This window comes from Mesoplodon mirus, assembly GCF_964341445.2.
Source record: "Mesoplodon mirus genome assembly, chromosome: 12".
NCBI lineage: Eukaryota > Metazoa > Chordata > Mammalia > Artiodactyla > Ziphiidae > Mesoplodon > Mesoplodon mirus.
In genome coordinates this window covers 47,450,919-47,478,361 of record NC_138988.1, presented here as the reverse complement: position 1 = coordinate 47,478,361, position 27,443 = coordinate 47,450,919, and the positions used below count along the sequence as shown (strand labels likewise).

General features: G+C 35.4%; 1 protein-coding gene across 1 annotated transcript in view; it reads right to left on the bottom strand.

Moving 5' to 3' along the window:
• Positions 1-27,443, bottom strand: part of TOPAZ1 (testis and ovary specific TOPAZ 1) — a gene marked incomplete at both ends in the record, with an annotated part of 68,068 nt that overhangs the window by 765 nt on the left and 39,860 nt on the right. The window contains 8 exon segments of the mRNA XM_082637709.1: positions 2,848-3,031; positions 8,083-8,286; positions 9,844-10,008; positions 14,904-15,069; positions 17,497-17,597; positions 18,300-18,474; positions 19,621-19,687; positions 25,889-26,004. Coding sequence (XP_082493835.1) covers positions 2,848-3,031; positions 8,083-8,286; positions 9,844-10,008; positions 14,904-15,069; positions 17,497-17,597; positions 18,300-18,474; positions 19,621-19,687; positions 25,889-26,004 — 1,178 coding nt within the window.

Here is a 27,443-nt window from a genome sequence, read left to right as displayed (position 1 = left end):
TTATAGTATATTATATGGTATATATATACTATAATATAGTATATTATATAGTATATATATAATATAGTATTATAGTATATTATAGTATACTATAATATTTATAGTATATTCATATCTGAATAAATTTCTGCTAAGTTAATTTCAGTCCTGATTTAAGGTACTTCACTAAAGTGATGGAATTTTAAAATAACTTTTCTAACAGTCACCAAATTTCATAAAACTCATACCTTATGGCTATTTCTCCTATGGGATAGGGAGTAAGAAATATATAAAATAGAGATGTATCTGTTATTAGGCATCACTTTTTCTCTGTGTTCACTGCATCCTGCTCTGGGCACCTATAAGGCTCAGCAGCAAGGCCCGAGTATGAGCCTACCTGTGTTAGCACAACAGTGTGGTCCACAGAGTGGTGGGAGTAAGGACTTCCGCTTTGAACAGGAATCAGTGATCATAGAGAGCAAAGATTGGTCAGGCCGCTTCTAGTACATTCTAGCTTAGGATTGGTGCCTGAAATCTGGTAGACTGGGCATACACTAACTATATGCAGTTTTTGAAAGTCTTAAGATGAATAAAAACTCTCTCAGAGGTTAATGTAACAAAGCAGGGCTTGGTATGATAACAGTAATGGAGAAAACAATATTGGTTAGGACAAAATAGAAGATCCAGGCATGTCACTAGTTATGTGCTGGCATCACAAATACCCCAAAAATTCAGTAATGAATACACAGACTGCATATGTGGGGAATGGAAAGTTATGAGAAAACCAAACCCTCATTAGGATGATGGAGAGCCCAAATGCCTCATGCAACTGTAGTGCATAGTTGTAAACAGAAGGCCCTCAGGAAAATTAACAAAATTAATAAATTTTGTTAATTTTTTAAACCCACTAAAATCAACAAAAAAGCTAATTTTAGTGGGTTTAAAAAAAAAGGTGGACCTAAAATAAATTCTCCTCCCCTTAAGTGTAGGCTGGATTGAATGACTTGTTTATCTCCAATAAATAGAGCAGAAATGATGCACAACTTTGGACACTAGATTGTTAGATATCAATTTTCATGGTCCCTTGCATTTCTGGAAGTTCTGAGAGCAGAGACACTGATCACCCCTTGTTCCAGATTTCAAGGATGTTTAATATAGTGGACAACCTTGAAAGACAAAGATAGTTTCTCCTTCAGGAACAAAAGACAGGTTTGCTTACAGCCTTACAAGGTGGAGGTAGCGTTTCCATCTGAAGAGCAAAGGGGCAGGTATGTTTATTACCCATTATAAATGATTAGGCTTCCTAAGTTCAGGATTCCTCTCATGTAATGGAACCCACTGCATGTGCAGGTATCCATCTGGGCCCAAGTGTGGCACTTGGGAGCAAGAGGAAGAGATACAAATATGCAGATAATCATGCTGCTTGCTGTGCCACGAGTAATAAAGTCCTGTCTCCAACCCAGGAGGTCTTGTGTCTTATGCCAGGATCCGTGAAACTATGGCAGGCTGACTTACAGCCTGCAAATGGGGTGGAATCTCAGAGCCTTCACAATTCTTGATGTAGGGTCACAAAAGGCACTGTAGCTTCCTCCTTGCGTTCTCTCTCCTGGATCACTCACGCTGAGAGAAGTTAGCTGTTGTGTCATGAAGACACTTAAGGATCCTATGTAGGGGCCCATGTGGTGAGGAGCTGAGGCTTCCTGCCAACAGGCATGAGTGAGCCAGCTGGGAAACAGATCCTCCGGCCGCAGTGAAGCCATCAAGTAGGCGACTGCAGGTCCTGACCACATCCTGAGTCCAATGACATGAGAGACCCTGAGCCACAACCATCTGGCTAAGCTACTCTAAAATTCCTGACCCACAGAAACTAAGAAAATACTTGCTATTTTAAGCCACTAAGCTTTGGGATAACTTATACACTGTAATAGATAACTAACAGAATATTCAGTCTGAGGATCTGGTTTCTAACACCAGTAAACGGAAGCAAAATTCTTGTTAAGAAACGCCAAAACAGGAGTCCCATGAGATCCTTATATTACAAGTTTCCTAGATAAAGCTGACAAGAAATTGGGGTGGTGTAAAACTAAATTCTGGGATTTTGAACAAAATCATCTGAAGGGATGCCACTCTGGTCCAACAGCTACATTATAATATTTATGCATTTATAACAACATTTTAAAATATTGAAACTAGGCTGATGGCTTTATTTTGAACAGGATTCTTGACTGAACCTAATAAATTATCATATGTTTCCCTTTTAGACCTGGTTCTTAGATCTTTTGTGTTGACCAGAAAGATAACTTTTAGGTACCTAACTAAAAACCACCAGTACACAAGAAATGTCCACACCTAAAAAAGACCCATCTCGGGCTTCCCTGGTGGCGCAGTGGTTGAGAGTCCGCCTGCCGATGCAGGGCACACGGGTTCGTGCCCTGGTCCGGGAGGATCCCACATGCCGTGGAGCGTCTGGGCCCGTGAGCCATGGCCGCTGAGCCTACGCGTCCAGAGCCTGTGCTCCGCAACGGGAGAGGCCACAACAGTGAGAGGCCCGCGTACCACAAAAAAAAAAAAAAAAAAGACCCATCTCTTTGAACACCTAAACAAGATCTTTGAAGTTGTCAAAATGTTTACTGAAAGGTACTAACTTGTTTGGATTTAAACCTCAAATAGGTCAAATCCTTTCTCAATATAAATGCTACCAAAGTTTGCCAATACACACATGCACAAGTATATAAATATATAAATATGCAGTATATAAATATATAACTGTTTATATATATACAAATAAATGAAACATTTACATCCTAGGGCAAGTGTAGGGAGCCATGATCTGCTTTCAGGATGCAGTCAGAAGTTATTTCAACCAACCTTTTTAAAACTATCTGCAGCATCTGTGTAGAAGGTCCAGGACTCTGAATACTACTAGCATTAGATACCATGAAGATTTCAATAGCTAAAAGCATTTCAATCTCAGACATATATGAAGGAATCAGTAGAAGTTTTCGGTATAAATTTCCCTCCAATGGTGGGTAGCAACCCAATGAAAGAGCACCTGAAAGTCAAGTAACAGATTAAACTTTACTAAAACCCCAATAGGTGAAAACCTAGACTTCCAAAATATCCACAGGTGATAATTACTTTTGTTTCAGAATAATTCTTCACATTAGAAGCAGATTTATTGCATAAATTATATGGTAGTGAGATTATCCTAGTACAATTGAGATCATTCTTTGTAAAATGGTTTTGAAACATTAACCATGAAGTGAGAAATTAAAAAGAAAACAAACCCTGAAAAAGAACTTTTGAGTCTCACTGTAGCAAATGTCCATTTATTTTAAGCCATAGTCAACACAACGTAATTTCAGAATAACTAAAAAACCAGAATAGCTACTTGGGTTTTGTTTTAATGGGATCTGGGTCTAATAGCAACTACATATAGTTATTATATATATATATATTATTATATATAATTATATATATAACTACCTATCTTGAATTATGAATCCAAAATGTAGAAAGAAAATAGAAATTATAATTTGAAGATTTTACTATCACAGTTTTATAGTATTTTTTAGTATACTTATTTATAGTGCTGTTAAAGTTTGTGCAATAAATATTTGCTGTTCCTACAAATGTCTGGCATTGCGCTAAACACTAGATATAAAAATGAGTAAGATACATTTCCATCATGTAGGTGCTCAGTGTGTTGTTCTCCAATTCATGTTCTAAAAATTTTGCTTTTCCAAAGAACAGATTCAACTTTTAAACTGTTTAGGTTCTTATTACAAGTGATATACAGGGAAATCCCCTATACATCAGTCCAGGACATCCAAATTGTATATAGGCAATATTATATTGTTGTCTTTTACTGAAACCAATTTAAATCTGTGTGTAAAATTTGTTTAAAATGTTTTATTAAGTTAAATATCTTCAATAAATCTTTCTAATATGGATAATGATGACTAATCTTTGAGGACCTACTATATGCCAGGTACCTGAGCTAAACACATAGGTTTTATCTAATTTTAACCTGACAGTTTACTACCTTTGCAATTAGGTACAACAACTCCCATATTATAGATGGGGGGCTTTGGGTAAGTGCCCTGGCCTTCAGACTCCAGATTTTGGAATCTTAACCACTAGGAAGTCCCACCTTCCTAGATCACTGCCAGGACCAACAAACTATTGACTCGTTAACATTCCTAAATATTGGTAGGTATAATTTACATGCATACCTGTTTTACTTCTGAGCAGAAGAGGAAAACAAAAGCCAACAAACTAAGTAGAAATTTACTAATATTATCTTTCCCCCTAAAATCAAACATGAAAAGAAAAATACTCCTATTTGGTTTTAGCGGGGGAAAGTAAGGAAAAGATTTACTAATAACATCTTCCCTTCCCGACTTTTCAGTTCTGACAGAAAAGCCGTATTTTTAGGACTAAGTAGCACATCAGGAGCATCAGGAAGGCAATTCTGCTGTCCCTGGATAATTTCCTTCTGATTAGTTAGGGAACACAAGCAAAGACATCAAGAAAGTAAAAGATAACTCCTGGAATAGAAAAAAAATTGAATTCATATATCTGACATGGGACTTGTATGTAGAGTGCATATGAATAGTATGTATTTATATGTACCCCCACACATACTTAACACACTCAACAAGAAAAAACAAGAGGGCTTCCCTGGTGGCGCAGTGGTTGGGAGTCTGCCTGCTGGTGCGGGGGACATGGGTTCGTGCCCCGGTCTGGGAAGATCCCACATGCCGCAGAGCAGCTGGGCCTGTGGGCCATGGCCGCTGGGCCTGTGCGTCCGGAGCCTGTGCTCCGCAACGGGAGAGGCCACAGCGGTGGGAGGCCCGCGTACCACAAAAAAAAAAAAAAAAAAAAAAAAAAGAAAAACACCTCAATTTAAAAAAGTACAAAGAAAAAAATGGGCAAAGGATTGAATAGACATTTCTCTACAAAGATATACAAATGGCTAATAAGCATGTGAAAAGATGCTCAACATCATTAGTCATTAGGAAGATACAAATCAAAACCTCAGTGAAGTATCACTTTATATCCACCAGGAAGGCTAAAATAAAAAACTCAGTGAGGATGTGAAGAAAGTAGAAATTCCATACATGGCTGGTGGGAATATAAATGTAAAACAGATAGCTTCTTTGGAAAGCAGTTTGGCAATTCCTCAAAATGCTAGACATAGATTTACCATACGAGCCACCAATTCTGCTCCAAAGAGAAATGAAAACCATACACCCACACAAAAACTTGCATGTGAATGTTCACAGCAGTGTTACTTATAATAGTCAGAAAGTGCAAACAAAGCAAATGTCCATTAACTGATGGACAGACAAACAAATTCCATACAATGGAATATTATTCAGTAATTAGAAAAGAAATAATGATATAGGCTAACGATATGGATCTTGAAAACATTGAAACCTTGAGAACATTATGTTAAGTACAAGAAGCAGTCACAAAAAAGTACAAATTGAATGATTCCATTTATGTGAAATGCCCAGAACAGGCAAATCCATAGAGACAGATTAATTGTTGCCTAGGACTGGGTTGGGTGGGAAACATACATGGAATGGGGAGTGAATATAAATGTGTTCAGTGTTTCTTTTTCTAGAGGTGTTGAAGATGTTCTAAAATTAGATTGTGGTGCACAACTCTGTGAATAAAATAAAAATAAATGCACTGTAGGGACTTCCTTGGTGGTCCAGTGGTTAAGAATCCACCTGTCAATGCAGGGGACACGGGTTTGAGCCCTGGTCTGGGAAGATGCCACATGCCGCGGAGCAACTAAGCCCGTGTGCCACAACTACTGAGCCTGTGCTCTAGAGCCCATGAGCCGCAACTACTGAGCCCGTGTGCCACAACTACTGAAGCCTGCATGTCTAGAGCCTGTGCTCCACAACAAGAGAAGCCACCACAATGAGAAGCCCATGCACCTCAACCAGGAGTAGCCCCCAGTCGCTGCAACTAGAGAAAGCCCGCGTGCAGCAATGAAGACACAGCACAACCAAAAATAAACAAATAAAAATGCACTGTACACTTCACATGTGTAAATTTTATGGTATGTGAAATTATCTCAATAAAGCTGTAAAAAATATTAAAGAAAAAAGCAAAACAAAGGCACTGGCACTACAGCCTTAACAGTGCCTTGATGAAAAATTAACTGTAAGCTCAGAATCAAATATGTACTACTAGATGTGATTATAAGGCACTGAAAGGCTTTCCTAGCATGTGTTAACCAGTGTGTGAAGATAGATCCAAAGAGAGTTCCACTGATATTTTAAATGTCAACACTGTCAGGAAACGAGATGTTCTGAAGACTGATCAGTGACTATAAATGACTCACTTCATTTTATAACTCAGGTACATTAAAAACAAAACAAAACAAAAATACTCTTTACCCTATAACCTCACTTGCATAAGTCCCGGAAGTTTCACTACATATGAAATTAAGCATAGATGTGTTAAGCTAATAAGAAAGGTACTGAATTGTACTCAGGCATTAAATGCTTTAACACATCGCTTAAAAAAGTCTTTAAAACTAAATTATTACCAGGGTTGAAAGAATTTGGGGGAATGGGGAGTGGCTCAATGCATATGGGGTTTCTTTTCGGCCTGATGAAAATGTTCTAAAATTGATTGTGGTGATGGTTGCACAACTCTGTAAATACACTAAAACCATTGAATTGTACATGTTTAAATGGGTGAACTGTGTGGCATTTGAATTATATCTCAATAAAGCTGTCAATTGAAAATTTTTTAAATGATTAAGTTTAGCTGTTGTAATACAAAATTTTATTTTCAACTAAAAAACAGAAAGATTCATAGAAATCTCATTTATATGTTTCCAAGTTAACACGTTATTCCTGTAGCATATAAATGCCTTCTGATGGCATTTTTCCCAAATTGCACAATTATTTGAAAAAAATACCTCATTAACATCAATTCTAAAAACTAAAATCAAGAAGTTATAGCAAATAGTACATATATACTTTGTGGTGTGATTTCTAGCAGTCTGCAGGGAAATAGTATAAGGAGTTGAAACATAACCACAAAATTGAAATGAGGTGTTATGAACAAATAATTCCACCTTGCCTCTAAATTTCTGATCATCCTTTTATAAAAATTCCGCTTTCAAAACTTTTTATTGTAACCTACAATAAGAAATACATTTTACATAATGCCCTAGCACACATATAAGAATACATGTAACTGAAATGAAAATCTGATCAAATAATATGTTATCTTACTACCTGTAATGCAAACTAATAGTTTCTTTCCCATTTCACTGGGGAAAAAAAGTTACCACTTGCTAAACTGATCACAGCTGGGAACATGAAAAACACTTCCAAGTTCAGAGAGGTTTTTGTTGGTGTAGGATGGCTGGGATGTTTGACACATTTGGCACAGTGGTGACACAGAGTAGGTACTCAAATGTTTGTCATATAGTTGATGGTGGTAGAAATGGAAATTTAAGACAAATTACTGCATGAAGGCAGAAAAGAATGCCTTTCTAGATCTAGATTCTACACAGAATTGTTTTCTAATTAAAATACTTGCAAGGAGATTGGGACTAGAGAAAGTATTCGTTTTCTAGGCTTACTCGTTAGAGAGGAACAGTTGTAAACATTACTAGGAGCCATGTGAAAAACTGTTATATATCATGTTGCATTGTAATGACACCCTCTGTACTTCCCATGTGCCTGTTATAACATATTCTAACCAAAAAGATCAGGGATATACCAGGGATAAATATGTATTCCTTAAGCTTCATTCTACCAATTGGTTTACTCCTATATATTTATAAAATATGCCAAACTGGTACAAATTCTGTCATTTATTTCCTTTTCATATCCTCCCGTGGACATGCCAATACAGAAAGAAATAAAAATATAGCAATTAGAAATGAGAAATAACAGGCTTCAAAAGAGCACAAATCTACGTAGACCACTATTTTTAAATGTGTATCAACTGCTCTTTTTACATATTTAATGCCCCACCATGAATATTATACATAGATTTCAGGTTAGAAAACCAAATTCAAAACCAATATATCAAAATTTAAAATTTTAAAATGTAACTTACTTTTGTAGTGGGCTCTGGCTTTGAGCCATAAACAACTTCTTCCTAAAGAAGTAATTAATCTTCTAAGAAAGGGAAAATCAATAGGGATGCTCTTTGAAATCATGAATTCTGCTACGGAGGATGATATACCAAGACTGTTGCTTTCTATACAGGCATCTAGAAGTTTATTAAAAAGAAGGCTATACTGTGAGACCTTCACAGTTTCTGAAAAGAAAAAAATCATTGATATAGTGAAACTGATTTATCTTCTCTCAAACTTCTCTCTTACTCCTTTCCCCTCTACTCTCCTTGGCCCCTTCCTACCTGCTCTGAGTCAGAGTCACCAAAATGCAATCAGCTTACATACTAAGTTAACAAAGAAACAAAAAATTCAACAAAAGCAAAACGGTTCATTCACTTTGTATTGGAGTATGTGAAAGGAATATGATTTCAGAGGCTACATTAACACCTCTGTCCATGGTCCTCAAGTGTGACTGCATCTGCACGGTTCTGTGTGCATTCTATCTACAGTGCAGACCTCATACTTGTTTTTCCCATGACTAAAAATAAATCATCCACTCATAAATATTCACTCTCAAATTAAAAAAAAACCCAAAACCTCCTTTCTTGGGTATGTCTACTCCTTTCTGCTTTTCACTTAGAAGAAAGTGAAGTCACCTTGGATACTTCCAACTCTTTTATCCCCTATATTCAGTCAGGTGGGTCTACGACCTAGCTCTAGGTCTTTATCACTTTAGGACTTTTTAGTGGTCTAGGCCTTATCAGGAAATTTATCTCCTTACCTTTAGCCTCTTTCTAAACATTACCACCAGAGGAACTTTCCTAAAACACCAACTCCATTATGTCACGCCCTGGCGCCGAAACTCTAGTAACCCCTTACTACACATAGAGAAGAAAATTCCTTTAGCCTGCCATTCGGGGTCTTCCAAAATCTGACACAACTATCTGTTTGATCTCACTATTATACTTTGTTTCATTATCATGATAATTGTATATCAAAAGCCAGTTCTACAGCAGCCATTGTACCAGGGATACCACGATAAAGAAAACAATTGCCTTTAAGGAGCTAGATAAGAATGTTAATGACAACACAGTATCTCAGTGGAATACATGGGAAAATGGAGAGTGATAAAGCACTGAGGGGAGGCCTTCAAGTTTATGTTTTCATTAAACATTAACCCACCACTCTGAACCCATCGCCCAGCTCATTCCTGACCCAAAGCTTTTGCTGTTTCCCTTCATACAGACTCGTATGACTTGCAAGCATTCAAGAGCACTGCCCGCCATTGCCCACACTGGCATTCTCTTTCTTTGAACCCATCATCTGCTTAATTTCCTCCATTTATTTCATGTTTTCCTATGTTCCAAGGTAATGGAAACTATGTTCTATGCTTGTTAAGTGATCAAAGAAAAGGTATTCTTTATTATGCCAATGCAAAAAATTATTTTAAGGTACAGTATAAAGCTTGCTGGGGGCACTTAACATTGATTGCTGATGACTTGACAGAGGTTAGAAAAGGAATGATGAAATGCTCCTTGTAGGAACTGCTGACAAAAGATAAGCATCTCTGTTTTTTTTTCTTTTTCTTTTTTTAAACCATCAGGAAAGCATATTCAATTTGCAGAGAACACATTTCACAAAAAACATCATTAAAAATATATGCTGGAATATAAAATTCAACCAAAACAGGTGGAGAACTGTTTCTTATTAAATACCAGATGGGCCAGAGATAATTAAGCTAGACTTTTTAAAAAACATACCTTGAGAATTTTGAAAACCTGGTAGATTTTGCAAAACTTCAAATGTCTGTCTGTAAAGACTCTTCGCTAAAATTTCATTTGCAATTGTACAGAGCAGATTATGCCGATTGAGCACATCCAGTCTATCACAAGGCCACAGTGGTGTATTGATGACCCACTCTGACTCTTACAAAAAGAAAAAGTACAAGTACTTTACACCATGAAAATTACATTTAACAGTATAATCACAACAAATGTTTTTAAGTATCTTTTGGAGAAAGTGGAAAAACTTAAATATGTGTACTCAGAAAGATAACCATAGCTCAAATTTATTAGAAACAACTTATATAGTGATGATCACTATCCTAAGAAGATGCAACTAATGACCATTTTGTTATTTTTACCTTTTTACTAATTCTTCATTTTTCTAAATGTACCAGTTGTTGATTCTGAAGTTAATGATTATTTTTATATGACAAAATGTTCAGATTATAATGAGTATACATTATAAGGTAAAATATTGTTTGTGTAGACAACTTAAACAATTTTACAGTAAAGAATAATTTAATTAGTTTTGGTATTCTTGGGGAGCAGCTTTCCCCCACAATATCTGCCTATTTAAAAATTTTTAAATAAAATACTTGCTATGTACAGAGGAATATCTAACATATGGAAGTTACAAAAGCATAATAATAAAATAATAAAAAGAATCCTTAGGTACCCATCACACAGCTTAAAGAAAAGAGAATATTACCTATAATGCTGAGGTTCCTTAATTGCTGCCCTGATTTTCACATTGAGAAAAACAATAGGAGACTGTAGTATAGAACACGGAGGTGTTAACATGTTAGAAATGTCAGCATCTTACCATTTACCTAATTCCCTCAATCATTATACACATAATGAGACACATAATGAAACGCTGTCATGTAACATTCAAATCACGTTCCTGCATTCTTTTTCAACAGGAGTAAGAGCACGAGTCAATCCTTTTCTTTTGTGGCCTTCCCAGCACAGTAAATACAGAAAGTATTAAAGAAAGATTTGATAATTCAAGCATACAATGCCAAAATAAAGACTTAAGCATCGAGTAGAAAACTTTAAAGTAGGAGCTTGTTTTTAAATTACTAGAGCTCACTTGACTAGTTGACTTGATTTATACTACCTACGAGGCAGTGTTTTATAAATATTAGTGCTTTACAATCATTAACTCATTTAGACAGATACCTTCATTAATTTACTCCTAAATTGATTAAATCAATAATGAAGAGAAATATTAATATTAAAAAACAGACCAAGAATGTGAACTGGTAAGTCACAAAAGAATAAGTACAAATAGAAATAAAAAGAAAAATAGTTAAATTTTCTAATAAGCAATTAAATGCAAAACAAACCAGTGAATATCACTTTTATCCTGTCAAACTAACAAAGAAATAGGAAAAATAATAATGAATTTGGCAAGGGTGTTTCATAATACGCATCTTGCAATGCTGGCAAGATGACTATAATTAGTACAACACTTCTAAAGGCGTAGAGTACTTCTGTATTCTATTCACAGAGGTAACACCTGGAATGCAATGTTCGGAATAGCCAGATTAGGGTTTGCATAAACTGAAGTGCGCCAGTCTGTCTGGTAACTAAAAAACATAAAATTGGGCACTAACACCTGGACTGTTTATGTGCACCTGTGATCCCTAAAAGGACAATGACTGTATAGACAATACCTATGCAATTGTTCTCTAAGGATTTTCTCACAAAGGGAGGCTTTCTAATAAACTCAAAATAACTTGCTGCAAATCTGAATGGCAACAAGGGCAAATTTGCCAACATTTATCAAAAAGCTTTAAACTGTTCTTACCTTTACCCAGCAATTCCATCAGAATTTATCCTAAGGGCGTAATTAAGATTTAGCAGGGATGTTTAGTAGGGATTTTGTTTATCATAGAAATTTAAAAACCAGCTAGTTCAAGAGAAGTGGACTCATGGACGTATCTATGTTTATCTATATTTGTTTATAAGATGGAAAACTATGCAGCCCATTAAGTGATGTTATAGAGGAATATTCCCTTTCACAGAAAGATGTCCACAGAAAGACTGTTGCCTGATGAAAATGAAAGGCACTAAAGAGTCTGTATAGTAACACTGTAGTGTTATTTATAACACTGGGTGGGTGGCTGAGTAAGGATTTTTTGTCATCAGTTTTGCTTATCCACCCCTTCTTATTTCTCTATAGAAATTTCTCTATATTTCATTATAGAGAAATAAGAAGGGGTGGATAAGCAAAACATATTATTAAATCGTTATAACCATGTATTACTTATATAAAGGCAATAAAAGTTATTTTAAAATTCAAGAGCAGTTTCTCAATAAATAGTACATATAAATTTTTTTTTTACAAAATTTGTATTCTAGAATGTTAAGACATTTATTTTTCCACCCCCAAACCTTAATTATAAAATTATAGTTTTAAGTTTTTTTTTTTTTTTAATGCTGGTAAGGGTATAAGGCAAGGTAGGAATTTGTTGTTCATTTGCCAGGATACAAGGTACCAATGCTGAAAAAGAGTTTAAAATGTGAAAGTGACAACGTGTAAGGCCCAAACAATAGAGCAGGGGTCCCCAACCCATGGGCTGCAGACCCGTACTGGGCCGCACAGCAGGAGGTGAGCAGCGGGCAAGCAAGCAAAGCTTCATCTGCCACTCCCGATCATTGGCATTACCATTCCCCCACCGACCCTGCCCCCCCACCATGGAAAAACTGTCTACCATGAAACCGGTCCCTGGTGCCAAAAAGGTTGGGGACTGCTGCATAATGGCTGCCACCCATTAAATAAAAATGTATAAAATATTCTACATTTCTCAAATGTGAGTAAGTGTATGTAAACCCCCTCTTTAAAAAGTTTAGTAGGTAATAAATGCACATATTTTAAAAGGAAAAAATATAGAAAAAATATGTAACAAGTTAATATACCTCTCATCCCTGTCCTCCAAGCAGTCAATTCTTCTTCCCAGAAGCACCCACCATTACTAGTTTCTTGTGCATCCTTCTGCAAGTATTTTAAGGGTATAAAGCAAGTATGTATGTATCCATTTTATTTTTTTACAGAAGTGGTAGCGTACTGTGTACACCGTTGAGCACATTCCTTTTTTCACTTGTAGTAAATCCTGGAGATCATTCCAATGAGTATTTGCAGCTCTACGTCGTTCTGTTCCATCATATGGCTGTCACACAGTTTCACTAACTGGTACACCCTTAACAGACACTTAAGTTATCTGGAATTCTTTGTTATCATTGTTGATGGTTTAAAAAAGAGATTTCATATAACTTACAGTGCATACCCCTGTATACAGATATAAATGTGTTTGTGGGACAAATTCCTAGAAATGGAGTTAATAGATTAAAGGAAATATGCATTACTAAATTTTGACAGATATTTTGTTAAAAAGCCCCTAAAGACAATATATGTGAAGGCTCATTTCTCTATACCCTCACGAAAAGCATATCACAAAACTTTAATCTTTGCTGGTCTGACAGGTGTTTAGGATTTTAATGTTTATTTCTCTTAATACAAGTATTACTCTCACTTATTACAAGTGAGATCAAGCCATTTGTAATTCCTTTCTTGAGAGTGGCCTGTTCACTGCAGAACCTTTGAAGAGCCAAAAAATTCTGGGGACAACTTAACATACTTCTGTGGGCCCTTTTTTTTCAAAGAAATAAAATTTTACTTATGAAAAATGACTTTCAATTGGAATGGTCACTGCAAACGAAAATCCTGTGTTTATAACTGATAGAATTTAAAAAGATAATCTCAAAATTGAAACAACAAAATTGTAAAAATTTTAAATCTCCATAGACCACTCCACACCCCTCCCACAAACCTTCCCCCAGTCTCTAGTTTGAGAAAGACTAGTTTTGCCAGAAACTTTTAGGCAGAAGATCATCCAGGCCCATTTTTACCAACTATTTTACCCTTTCCATTTCTTGCCACATTTTTTCTTGCTCACAGAGCCTGTGAGCTCTGGCTTGCATTTTGCTACTTCCTATTTTTATAAACATTCTATTTTGTATTTGTATATTTGTATTTTGTGTGGTATCTTTCTATTTTGATTAATCTTCCCGTCCTAGGAAAACTCACTGGTTACATTTGTTAAGTTGAAGAAAAACTTTTCCAACAAGCTTTTGATCTCGAAGTCTAATCACAGCCTCTATATTCCATAAACCCTCAGCACTGAACAAATACGGTATTTTATGTATATATGAATATGTATGCATGCTAGTTTTGTGTGTTAGTGTAAAAGTTTTCTATTTTATTTACTTGTGAATTTATTCCATCTTCCACCTAAACTGAGATTCTCGAAGTTTCTTCATTCTTATCTATCTCATTTTATCAAATAAAATCTGCTTGATGGTCCAAGTAGCCAAAGCTACATTAGATGCTGTGCTACTACTGTGCTCTCTAAATTTTATTTACCTCATGCCAAACTAACCTTAGTTGCTTCTGCTGGCTTAATTTCATGGTAATTTCTGTTAGATGATTTGACTTACTAGGGGAAATAATCTTTATTGTCTTGGTTTGGAGCCATGGTTGTCAGCACATGCAAAGATAGAGTTATGCAGACTGCAATCAGGATTTCCCTGTCTCAGTAGCTGAAGCTTGGGCTCTGAAGCTGGACTGTCTGGGATTAAATCCGGCCTCCACTCCTTACTTGTTATGTCATTTGGGGCAAGCTGCTTACTGTCTCTGACAACATTTTCTTATCAATAATATGGGGATTGTAATAATTCCAAACTCATAGGGTTTCTATGAAGATTAATTGAGATAATCAGGTAAAGCATCTATACAGTGCTTAGGCCAAAGTAAGAACTAACTTTTCAGCAAAGGTTCACACAGTTTCTTTTTAAAGCTAGGTTAACATTCTCCTTTCATTTTATATAACAACCTCTCCTACCCACATGATCACTAGGGGTTTAGACCAAATTGTCACCCACAATTCAATATCAACTTGAGGTAACTACAAAACCAAGAATTTATAACAAGCTTAACAAATTATTTCATGCTGGCATATATCAGAACTTACCCCTTAATACCCAAATGGCACCATCTAGGCTTCCACTTTTTAGAAAAATTTCTGCTGCAATATTCACAATTTGACATCTCGGTGCTAACTTCTCAGGCCCTGTAAGTCCTTTTAAACTTGTAAAATGTATTTTTAATTCATATAGTTTATCTAAGACCTTCCTTCCCTAGAGTTAAAAAAAAAAAGACAAAAAAACCCACTGAGTATCAATCATTAAGAGTATTATAGAGGTACAAAGTCACTGATAATTATATAGAAGCCAATTATGCAATTTGAATAATTCTAGACTGATGGTTGTCAAACTGCTCTAAGACTCTCTCCTTAAGCCCTTTCCTGCTCAGCCACAAAGATGGAAAGGGAAGGGTAGCAAGCCAGGCTTTGTCTCATTAACCACGCCCACCACTGGGCCCCCTTTCATTGGTTCTCCTTTCATTTGTTTTATTCACTGTGCCTCCTCTAGAGATTTCATTTGGCAAAAGGATTTCATGCCTTAATGTGGAAAGCTACCCATCATATGTTTTTGCTCTTCTTCTGTTGATCACCCTGAGATCCAGGAGGGAAAGTCAATGAAAAGGAGATTATTTCATATGAAATTTAGATAAAGAATGATAAAGGGAAAAAAGGGGGATAAAACTGTTGTCTGAAAATCATTTTTTTGAGTCAATAGGCTAATTATTTCACATTGTCTACATAAAGGCTGTCTCTAGGGTGGACATCAGAAATTGGACATGTGTTATTATTTTATACCAGGGTCAGCAAAATTTTTCCATTAAAACAGTAAATGCTTTAGGCTTTGCAGGTCACATTTGGTCAGCTGCATATTCTTTTTGGTTGTTTTTAAATTTCTAAATCTTTAAAAATGTAAAAAACATTCTTACCTCATGAGCTGTATGAAAACAGGCTGTGGGCCAGATCTGGCTTTTGGTTTTCAGACTCTTGTTTTATATTATATTACATGCTATTTTGAGTCAGATGCATATTATGATGTCAAAGTACTTTCAATCTGACTGTATAAATGAGTGCATTTTTCAAGGGATACCTTAAGTTTAATTTCAATGGTTTTACTTTTATGTTCAAAATGGAATGTTTCATTAAAAAATTCATGCTAAGTAAGATAATAAAATACTCATTCTAAATAAGACAGTTAACATTTAAAATTAAAATACAGGCATTGGGACTTCCCTGGCGGTACAGTGGTTAAGACTCCGTGCTCCCACTGCAGGGGGCACGGGTTCAATCCATGGTCTGGGAACTAAGATCCCACATGCCACGCAGCAGGCCAGGAAAAAAGAAAAAAGAAAAGAAAAGGGCACAAATTCACCAACCGCTTATATCCTAAATAAAAATAACCAAATAAAGGGGACTTCCCTGGCAGTCCAGTGGTTAGGACTTCGCCTTCCAATGCAGGGGGTGTGGGTTTGATTCCTGGTTGGGGAGCTAAGACCCCACATGCCTCATGGCCAAAAAACCAAAATAAAACAGAAGCAATATTGTAACAAATTCAATAAAGACTTAAAAAATGTTCCATATCAAAAATAACTCTTTAAAAAGAAACCAAATAGAATTAAAACATACTCTAAAATTTCAACAAAATCAGTCTGAGTTTTAAAAAAGGGTCTTCTAACTAGGTAGTCCTCAAATTCTCAAGCATTAAATACCCAAGAAATTAATGCTATGATAGACTTTAAGCTAGAATGTGAGAGCGGAGCCAAGGTACATTTTGCCCATCCCAGGCCTACCACACAGTAAGTGCTAAACCACTTAGAAGATGTTGGAGACTGGAGACCTTCTGTACAATGATTATTTAAAAATTATTTTCTTTTTAAAAAAAAATTCATGAATTTTGTATGTGTACCTGAGTGACCATGTCCTTAAATATTATTTCAATTGTGAAATAACCTCTTTATAAAAAGAAGGAAGGAATAAAAGATACATTTTAATAGTTGATTCAATAGTAACCCCACTCTCAACCATCTCACTCTCCATCCCTCAGCACTTCGCTCCCTATTCTGGACTTTTCTGTCCTTCACTTTACTTAACTTTATTGAATCTATAACTCCACCACCACCTCAGGGAAATCTAAACAATGATAGTACAATATGGTCTAGAATCACTACACCACTTCTATGGTGAGCTAAGCCTCAAAGGTAGACATGAAGATATATGGTATACAGTATTCCAGAGGATCCTAAGAAGTGATTTTAAAAGAGTTCTGTTCATTGTTAGTATCTCGGGTTCATCTTAAGAGAGAGCTTCCAAAATTATAATACCATCAATACTCAGAAGCTGGCAAAATAAATTCTGAATTGAAAGGTGCTTCAAATAAATACGATATTTAGCACAGCTTCCTACGTGTTCCTCATACTGAGATTCTTCATAGTAGTCATAGATATTCTTCTCATGCCATCTCCTTTCCATATTTGCCTAACATACCACCTAATAATTCACTTATTGTGTAAGTTTCAATTTGCCACCCATAATTTTTAGCAAATTAGCAAATTATCAACAAAGTTTCAGGGTTAACCTATATTCTGCTCAAATATTTTAAACTAACACTCTATATACCAAGCCAAAGTAAAATTTTGTGAAGTACCTTGGACCACTGCAACAGCTTGTGGTAGAAGTACATAGCACTGATTCCGATTCTTCCCAGCAAAGTTTTATCTACTTCACTGTTTTGTGGATCTTTGCTAACTGAAACACAAAGCAGGCATATGGAAGAAAGTGAAACAGTCACTTAGAATGATGGAAAAGGCAAATTTAATATGGAATCAGTGATATTACCACAAAGACCAGGTATCGGCAAACTATAGCCCATGGGCCAAATCTGGCCTGTGGCCTGTTTTTGTATAGCCTATGAGCTTCTAAGAATGGTTTTTATTTTTAAAGGGTTGTTTGAAAAGAAAACCGTGTGACACAGATTATATACGGTGCGTGCAAGGCCTAAAATCTGGTCCTTTACAGTTTGCCGACCCTGACAGAGAATATAGCAGTGAAGAGCTGATGTAAAAAGAAAGGTCTCAAAAATATACGAATTTTGTTGACGCAGCAATAGTGAAGATAGTAACGATTTAATGATTCAAAAATTCAGATGCTCCACTACAATTTCTTAGCAACAGTTTTACCAATCTGAATGAAAAGAAAAATAAGAACATGAAACATCTGATATTCTATTGACCTTTTATCATTATAATCTAATTTAACAATAAATAGATGGAAAAATTTATAAAAAGAAGGAAAAGTATCTAAAAACTGCAGTGTTAACTTATCCCCAACATGGAGATTATTAAGAGCTTTATATGTTATGAACATTGTACCAGTCAATCCATCAATCAATAATAAAGGACACTGTATCACCCTAACCCACAATACTCAGACCAAAACAGTGACATTTACTTGTTTCAGCGAATTCACAAAATGGAACACTTGGTCTCTCTTCTTTACAGTCTTTTGTCAGTGTTTCAGCAATACAAGCACAGAATCTCTGGAAATCTGCAAAGTTTTCACAGCCCAGTTTTATGTTAATGTATAAATTTCCCAATTTGGTCCAGTCACCTTTTTCTTTATAATGCTATGAGAATTATTAAAAACAAAACAAAAAATGCAAGTTGTATTTATGCAAACATATTATGGGGTAGGCACATGCAGGCATTAGATATACAGAAATTAATAAGACAATCTCTGCAAATCTTATAAACTTACCGACAAGTGTTACAACAGCAGTAACATGTTACTGTACAATTTGCTTTTCTGTCCATAGCAATGCCTCTATAAGCTCCAGATGTCAACATACACTTGTTTTAATTATTTAATTAGCTTTATTTAATTATTTAATTAATTTAATTAATTAATTTATTTATTTAATTTAATTTATTTAATTATTTAATTAAATAATTTAATTAGCTCCTAATGTACTTAATGATGTCACCCTCAAACCTGAACTACACAGTGGAGATAGATTTAAGGAAAACAGATGATTAGCAGCATGATTTGAGCTACTTCCACAGCAATACTATTTTACTACTTTTAGAGATTGCATTTTACAGTTAGTTGGCCATTTATGATTTGCAGCCCACACATAATTTTGGGCATTACATTTCTTCTACAAAAGGAGCTACAAAGTAAATTTCAGTAAACTTACTATCTTCCTATTATTTTCAATTCTAAACTAAGAAAGTTTCCCATGCCAACAAAAAATTGTTTCAAGGATATAAATTCTAATTTAGACTAGATCAACAATTACTAGAATGAGTACAAAAATGATCTTAAATTAAAAAGTACAGTCATCCTGAAAGTCCTCTATTTCTTATCCAGACTTTAAATGCTTGGAGAGTGCACAATGACCTTGGCTTTACCCGTCATGTCACATACTGCAGCCACCTATGGATCTCGACAAGAAAGCCAAGTCATTTGTGCACTGAGGGAGTCTGCCTAGTGACAAGAATTAAAGGCTAAGCTATAGATTATTATGGCTTAACATAAGTTAATTTTAAACCGAACTATTTCTAGAATTATTTTTAGAACAGTTCACAACTCTAGAAATTATGTTTGCATTTCAAAGTATTAACCTGCAAAAAATTAAACTTCTTTTCCTTCTTTTCTCTGTGTAACAGCTGCATTGTAAAACTTTTCTAAAACTGGGTTACTATCCAAAGTTTCTTTGTTGTTATTGGTTTTCGGAGATCCCAGAAATTTATTTAAAAGATAAGCAACATACCTCTATTTCATTCAAGGCTGACTTTAAATCACACTTCCAGTTCTTTATAAACTGCCTCATCTGTAACCTTTAACAATAAATAAGGGTTAATTATGTTCATCACCCAAAAAGTCAATATTGCTCCTAATTCATTTGTTCTATAATTTATACCTAAGAGACTGGAGAAAGAGAGAGTAATATACGATAAAAATTATTCAGCGCTGAAGAAAATGGCAACTGCGCAGATACCTAACTTATACTATTTCCTCCTAAACCACAGGCAACAAGGAGTAAAAAGCAAATTCCACATGAAATCATACCTTCATCCTAACTTGAAGACAGAGAATGTCAAAACTTTAAAATAATTGTGAATAAAAAGAGAAAAAAAATTAAATCTCAGCACTTGATCTCTACTGCTCCCACTTCACTCTCACTGGTCCATAAGGATTTGTGGTAAGCAAATACTGACCAAAACAAAACAAACAAAAATACCTGTAGGGGAGAACCAAAAAGGGAAACTACCAGAGGGACCTAACATTGATTAAGAACTACCATTACAAAGACAAAGTCCACACTAAATTTGAAAATGCTAAGAAAAAAACTGTCTGGGTATATTAGAACACAAACCACACAGAGGAACTTAAAAGTTTTGTATGATTTAAAGAAAGCAATCTGTGAAATGTACAGATAGCTTGTGGGAAAGAAAAAAAGACAAAAATGAAAGGAGAAGCACACTGGCAACTGGGAAGAGGAGAAGAAGAAAAGGAGAAAAGAGGAGGGTTCCATTAAACTAAGAATACTGTGTGACAGCCAACTATGGGGTCAATTTTGGTAATTAGTCCCGGTGCTTTATAAATTATTCCAGAGCATTAAAAAGGAAGGACAAGTTCCTAATTTTTATCCATTCATCTGTCAATGGTCATTTAGGTAGCTTCCATGTCTTGGCTATTGTAAATGGTGCTGCTATGAACATTGGGGTGCATGTATCTTTTTGAATTACAGTTTTCGTCTTTTCTGGATATATGCCCAGGGATGGGATTGATGGATCATACGGCAACTCTATTTTCATCTTTTTAAGGAATCTCCATACTGTTCACCATAGTGGCTGTACCAATTTACGTTTCTACCAACAGTGTAGGAAGGTTCCCTTTTCTCCACACCCTCTCCAGCATTTATTATTTGTAGCCTTTTGGTGATGGCCATGCTGACCGGTGTGAGGTGATACCTCGTAAGTTTGATTTGCATTTCTCTAATAATTAGCGATGTTGAGCATCTTTTCAGGTTGGCCATCTGTATGTCTCCTTTGGAGAAATGTCTATTTAGGTCTTCTGCCCATTTTTTGATTGGGTTGTTTGGTTTTCTGACATTGAGTTGTATGAGCTGTTTATATATTTTGGAAGTTAAGCCCTTGTTGGTCGCATCGTTTACAAATATTTTCTCCCAGTCTGTAGGCTGTCTTTTGTTTATGGTTTCCTTTGCTTTACAAAAGCTTTTAAGTTTCACTGGGCCCCATTTGTTTATTTTTGCTTTTATTTCTTTTGCCTGGGGAGACTGATCTAAGAAAATATTGCTACGTTTTATGTCCGAAAATGTTTTGTCTATGTTCTCTTCTAGGATTTTTATGGTGTCATTATATCTAGGTCTTTAAACCATTTTGAGTTTATTTTTGTATATGGTGTGAGGGAATGTTCTAACTTTACTGATTTAAATATATGAAATTGTCCAGCTTTCCCAACACCACTTGTTGAAATGACTGTCTTTTCTCCATTGAATATTCTTGCCTCCTTTGTTGAAGATTAACTGATTAACTGTGTGTAGGTTTATTTCTGGGCTCTCTATTCTGTTCCATTGATCAGCATGTCTGTTTTTGTATCAGTACTATACAGTTTTGATTACTGTGGCTTTGTAGTATTGTCTGAAGTCTGGGAGGGCTCTGCCTCCAGCTTTGTTCTTTTTCCTCTGGATTGCTTTGGGAATTCTGGGTCTTTTGTGATTCCATATAAATTTTAGGATTATTTGTTTTAGTTCTGTGAAAAATGTCATGGGTAATTTGATAGGGATACCATTAAATCTGTAGATTGCTTTGGGTAGGATGGTCATTTTAACAATATTAATTCTTCCAATCCAAGAGCAGTAGCATTGTTTTAAATTGAAAAATATTGGGGACAACTTAAATACCCATCACTGATTGAATAACCTAAAGTATATCCATTAAATGGAGTACTTTGCATTGTTTAAAAGATGACGAATTTCTCTATGGACTGATTTAGATTGATTTCCAGGATATACTGTCTGAGTGAAAAAAAGCAAATTAAAAAAAAAGAGTATTCATTATTTTCTAAACTATATATGTAATAAAGAAGTAGATATAAGAAAATACATACACATCTGCTCATTATAAGAGGATAAAACTGAAAGACTGGTTACCTCCAGTATGTAGGTGGAAAAGGGGTAGAGAGAAGGACGAAATGGAAACGGTGGAGCAGGAGTAAGCTGGAGCAACATTTCTCATTGCATCTTTTTAGTACAGCATTGACTGTTAGAACAGACAGCAATTTTTCACATACTTCCCTAAATAACTCAAACCAGCTAGGATGTGGGATAACTGAAAATATAATACAAACAGTAATAAATAAACCTAAATGGTCTACAAATGAATAACCACATTGAATGGGCATAGGGGAAAAAAAAGAACTAAACAAAGTAACTTAGGAAGCAATATTTTGGCTGAATACTATAATAACCTTATACTAAAAATGTACTAAATTTTTTTCCCACAGAGGTATGGGTTAGCAGTTCTGAAATTACTTTTTGTGGATCATAAGACTGAATAAATGAGCAAATATATTGTAGATAATTAGAGTCAGGTTTCTCACTGTTGGAGAAAGAATTTATAAATATGAAAAAGGGAAGGCTAAGATGAACCTGTAGTGCTGGATTCGAATCAAGCTATCAGTATGTACTCATGGTTTTTGTAATATACATAAAAATAGAGAAATAAATATATGTATCTTGTGTGTGTATGTATGTTGTGTATACATACATATATTTCTTAGCCCTGTCCACTGAGAAGACCTGGCTGCAATGATACTCTAGCAGCAATGAACACATTCAGGTCTTGGATTCGAAATATCATTCTCTAATAAAAGGAACCAGAGCTCCTTGGAGAAATGGTTGCTGCCAATGTTGGAGCAGGGAAAAGAGAAGATGAGACTTAACTCTGTGGCTTCAAATAACACGAAAGTGGTAGAAAAACAAAAAAAAAATGATGAAAGGATGTAGGAACCAACCTGAAGGAATTCCCAAAGGTCAAATTTGGAACAATTTGAGCAACAAAATAAATAACTATATTATTAGATTATAAATAACCCATAGAATAAAATAAATAGCCATGAGTTCACACTGACATAAATTTTGAATAAGTAAATAAATGGAGAAGGGACAGCTCTTCTTTACTGAAAAATTCCAATTAATAAATGTAGAAAAGGGACGGACTTCCCTGGTGGCACAGTGGTTAAGACTCCGCACTCCCAATGCAGGGGGCCTGGGTTCGACCTCTGGTCAGGGAACTAGATTCCACATGCATGCCGCAACCAAGAGTTCGCATGCCACAACTAAGGAGCTGGTAAGCTGCAACTAAGGAGCCCACCTGCCACAACCAAGACCTGGTGTGACCAAATAAATAAATAAATATTTTTTAAAAAACCCAGCAATAATAGCTATTAAAAATAAAGGAAGCATGCTATTTAAAAATAAATAAATAAATGTAGAAAAGGGACTTTCTTGGTGGTCCAGTGGCTAAGACTCAGCGCTCCCAATGCAGGGGGCCCGGGTTCGATCCCTGGTCAGGGAACTAGATCCTGCATGCCGCAACTAAAGATCCTGCGTGCCGCAACAAAGGCCCAGTGCAGCCAAATAAATAAATAAAAAAATTTTTAATGTAGAAAAAATGGGGAAAATACAAAATCACCATTGGGTAAATACCACAGTAGTAACCTGTAGTAAAGAGTCACTGAAGAATACTAAAATTAATGTATGCAGTTTTGAGGAGAAACAGCATAATACATAATGCTAAAATCTCTTCCCCAAGATATTTATTCATTACAATAGGACAAAGAGTAACTTTACAGTGTAGAAACTTGGCAGATAATCTTTTTAACTAAGTGATAAAGGTTAACTTAACCAGTAATAAGATATACTGAACCATGTGCATCCTACTACAGTGCAATATGATCTGTAGTGAGTTAATGGATTTATACCAAAATTAATTTCCTAGTTTTGATAATGGCACTATTATTATGTAGGATGTTAACATGAAAGGAAGCTAGATGACGGGAACATGGGAGTTCACCACACTAATTTTTGCAACATTTCTGTAAATCTAAGATTATTTCAAAATACTATTTTTAAAGTCATTAAATGTATGTTAACAAATTTCCTAGATTATATACACACCTTAATTTTCACTGATGTCCTGAATATAAATAGCAGAATTCTTTGTAGTAGCCTTATTCACTGAAAGTGAAAGCCTTTCAAATGAACTATAGCTAACTAAAAATTATAATCAAAATAAGAATGTCCATTAAAATTCATTTCCCTTGTCTAGAAACGGGTAATTATTTCAAAGAGCATCAGGAAATATAAATTCAAATATAAAATAATAAATACTAAATTTCTTTTTCCTTCTGCCTTGGGGCTGGGTCCATATCCCCAACCATGATCTATGCCTCTTAGCCACCCAGAGTTATTTTTAAATTTTTTCCTTCACTAATAAATAGGTCACCAGTGTTAATACCTCCTAAAAAATACAAGGTAACTATTTTGAAGCAAGCACATAGGAAGGGGAAGAGTGCATAAGGATACAATTTTCAAAATTAGGGGTTACCAAATAAATTGTCATAATTTTCATATGCAACATAAATATTATTAACTATCACTAGGTAAAGGAATTAAAAAAAAATCATAGAACCTGAAGAACTCAAATGTACCTTAAATGCTGGTGTTTGAAGGGAAGTAGTATAATTAGAGCTGAAATTCCCTAACTGCACTATGGCATCCAGAGCAGAGAGCAAAATCACAGGGGCTCCTCAGGTTATTTTAAATTTTCAAGCGACATCTGTCAGACACTGTCAAACTGCTATTAACTTGTTTGGATTTAACTACTTAATAAATTGTACTGTTAATGTATTTATTTTGGCCTCTGGACACTGTAAACCAAGAAAGTTTGGAAACCTCTGTACTAGAGAATAATAAGAAATAAGATAAAAACAACTCTGGAAGCTCCTCTGAAGGAGCTTTCTGGGCACTCTCAAGGACTTTGGTGGTTGATATCATTTGCACTTTATCAAATCTGATTTTGTTAAAAAGTTATAGTTCATTTAAATACTTAAAATTTGTATACTTTTCTCTATGTATGTGACAGCATAATAAAAAATTTTATATAAGTCATGGCTTTCCTTTTTCTCAATACAGGTATATTATGGTACTACTCTTACAATTAGCACAGGGTATTTTTTTTTTAAGGCCTTTGGAGGCCCATAAACTGAATAGAGAAAGTGAACAAGTGAGAGAAAGAATGAAGGAGAGGGCTTCCCTGGTGGCTCAGTGGTTAAGAATCCACCTGCCAATGCAGGGGACACGGGTTCGAGCCGTGGTCTGGGAAGATCCCACATGCTGTGGAGCAACTAAGCCCGTGCGTCACAACTACTAAGCCTGCGCTCCATAGCCTGCAAGCCACAACTCCTGAAGCCCAGGCACCTAGAGCCCATGCTCTGCAACAAGAGCAGTCACCGCAATGAGAAGCCCGCGCACCACAACGAAGAGTAGCCCCCGCTCACCGCAACTAGAGAAAGCCCGTGCGCAGCAACAAAGACCCAACGCATCAATCAATCAATCAATCAATCAATAAAAAGAATGAAGGAGAGACATTAAAATATTTTATTTAGTTAATGTGGCAAGAAGTGAAAGAGAAAAAAGAATTAAAGTAATTTGTATACACATAAGAGAGTGCATTAAGTAGAATCAAGTAAGTTGTGAAACAGAGCAAGGGAGACTTTACATTTGATCTGCCAGGTACTGAGATGAAATCAGGTACTGAAAAAGATCTGGTGAGGCTGGCCAGGAGGGTTGGCTAGAAGCAGCTGATGACAGTGTGACTAGGCCATAGCCAAAAGAAGGAGAAGGGCTTATGGTGAGCATATCAACAACAATAAGTGCTTTGCCTTCATCCTTTTTTAAGTCCCCACCAAAATACATATATTTTAGTCCTAATTATAATAATTCTTCTTACCTGGATTTCATTTCCAGAACTTCAGTTATTTCTTGCTTGGAAGCCTGTACTTGGTATAAAAGCTTAATAATATAGTTAAAGTGTTCTGGATCAAGTACCATCCCAGCTTCAACAAGCTGTAGAATAGGGAAAACAGTAGTCATTCTCATAAAAATATGAAAGAGTCAAAACCAATGTGTGTGGAAAAAACTAACAGACTGATGGAAGAAATGAAACACGAAGGCAAACAAAATTAAAATTCATTTTAAAACTTTGAAGCATATTTTTCTTCAAATTTTTGAGAACCACAATAAGACTGCGTACATCAAGAATTTAAAGCAAACATGAAAATAATACTTTTGAATGCAAACTTGAGTATTCTTCCTGTTCTCCAAGTTATCTCAAGCACTTTATCAGCTGTACCTCATTTGGTGCTCATTCTGTCTTTTAGTAAGTATAGCACTGGTGGCTGTATCATCCCTAATGATAAAATTCCTGAGAGGTATTAAACTGAGGTTTTCTACAATGACTACAGGTGAGCAGTGATTTCTTTTTATTTTTTTAATTTTAAACTTATCTATCTACCAGTTTTGTTGAGATATAACTGACATGCAGCACTGTGTAAGTTTAAGCTGTACAGCATAATGATTTGACTTACGTACATCACGAAAAGATTACAGTAATTTGAGTGAACATCCATCATCTCATATACATACAAAATAAAAGAAAAAAATTTTTTTCCTTGTGATGAGAGCTCTCAGGATTTACTCTCTTAACAACTTTCATATAGAACACACAGCCGTGTTCATTCTATTCTTCATGTTGTATAATACATCCCTAGTTCTCATTTATCTGATAACTGGAAGTTTGTACGTTTTGACCACCTTCATCCAATTCCCAATCCCCCCACCCCCTGCCTCTGGTAACCACAAATCTGATCTCTCTTTCTATGAGTTTCCTTTCTGAAGTATAATTAACCTACAACACTATGTTAGTTACTGGTGCACAACATGGTGATTTGATATTTCTGTACATTATAAAATGATAACCATAAGTCTAGTTACTATCTGTCACCATACAAAGATACTACATTATTACTGATTATATTCCCCATGCCGTACATTTCATCCCCATGACTCATTTGTTACATAACTGGAAGTTTGAGTAATTCTTGATTCAAAAAGTTTCCAGGCAAGTAACTTTGTCAAGTTTTGTAATGTGGAACTAGAGGTATTCACTGAAATATCTGTTCATCTGCTAGAGTGGTTCCAATGCTGCTTCCTAAAGAGAATGGGTGAGAATTGGGTGTTTTCCTGCTATTAAGCCTATTCTGAAATGAATGGCTGGGTAGTACCAAATACTAGGAAATATTCAACAGTAAAAATTTTAATATACCTTTAAAAAGCTGTAAAATTTTTTGTTTTTCTTTTTGCTTAATGCCAAATAGAAAATTAACTCCTTGCCACCATATTCTTATCTATCTGCTTTGTTTGGTAACAATGTACTATTTATACATTGATTTGTGTATTTACTTTTGTTATATATGACCTCACATCTTTTTGAAAAAGAAAACTTT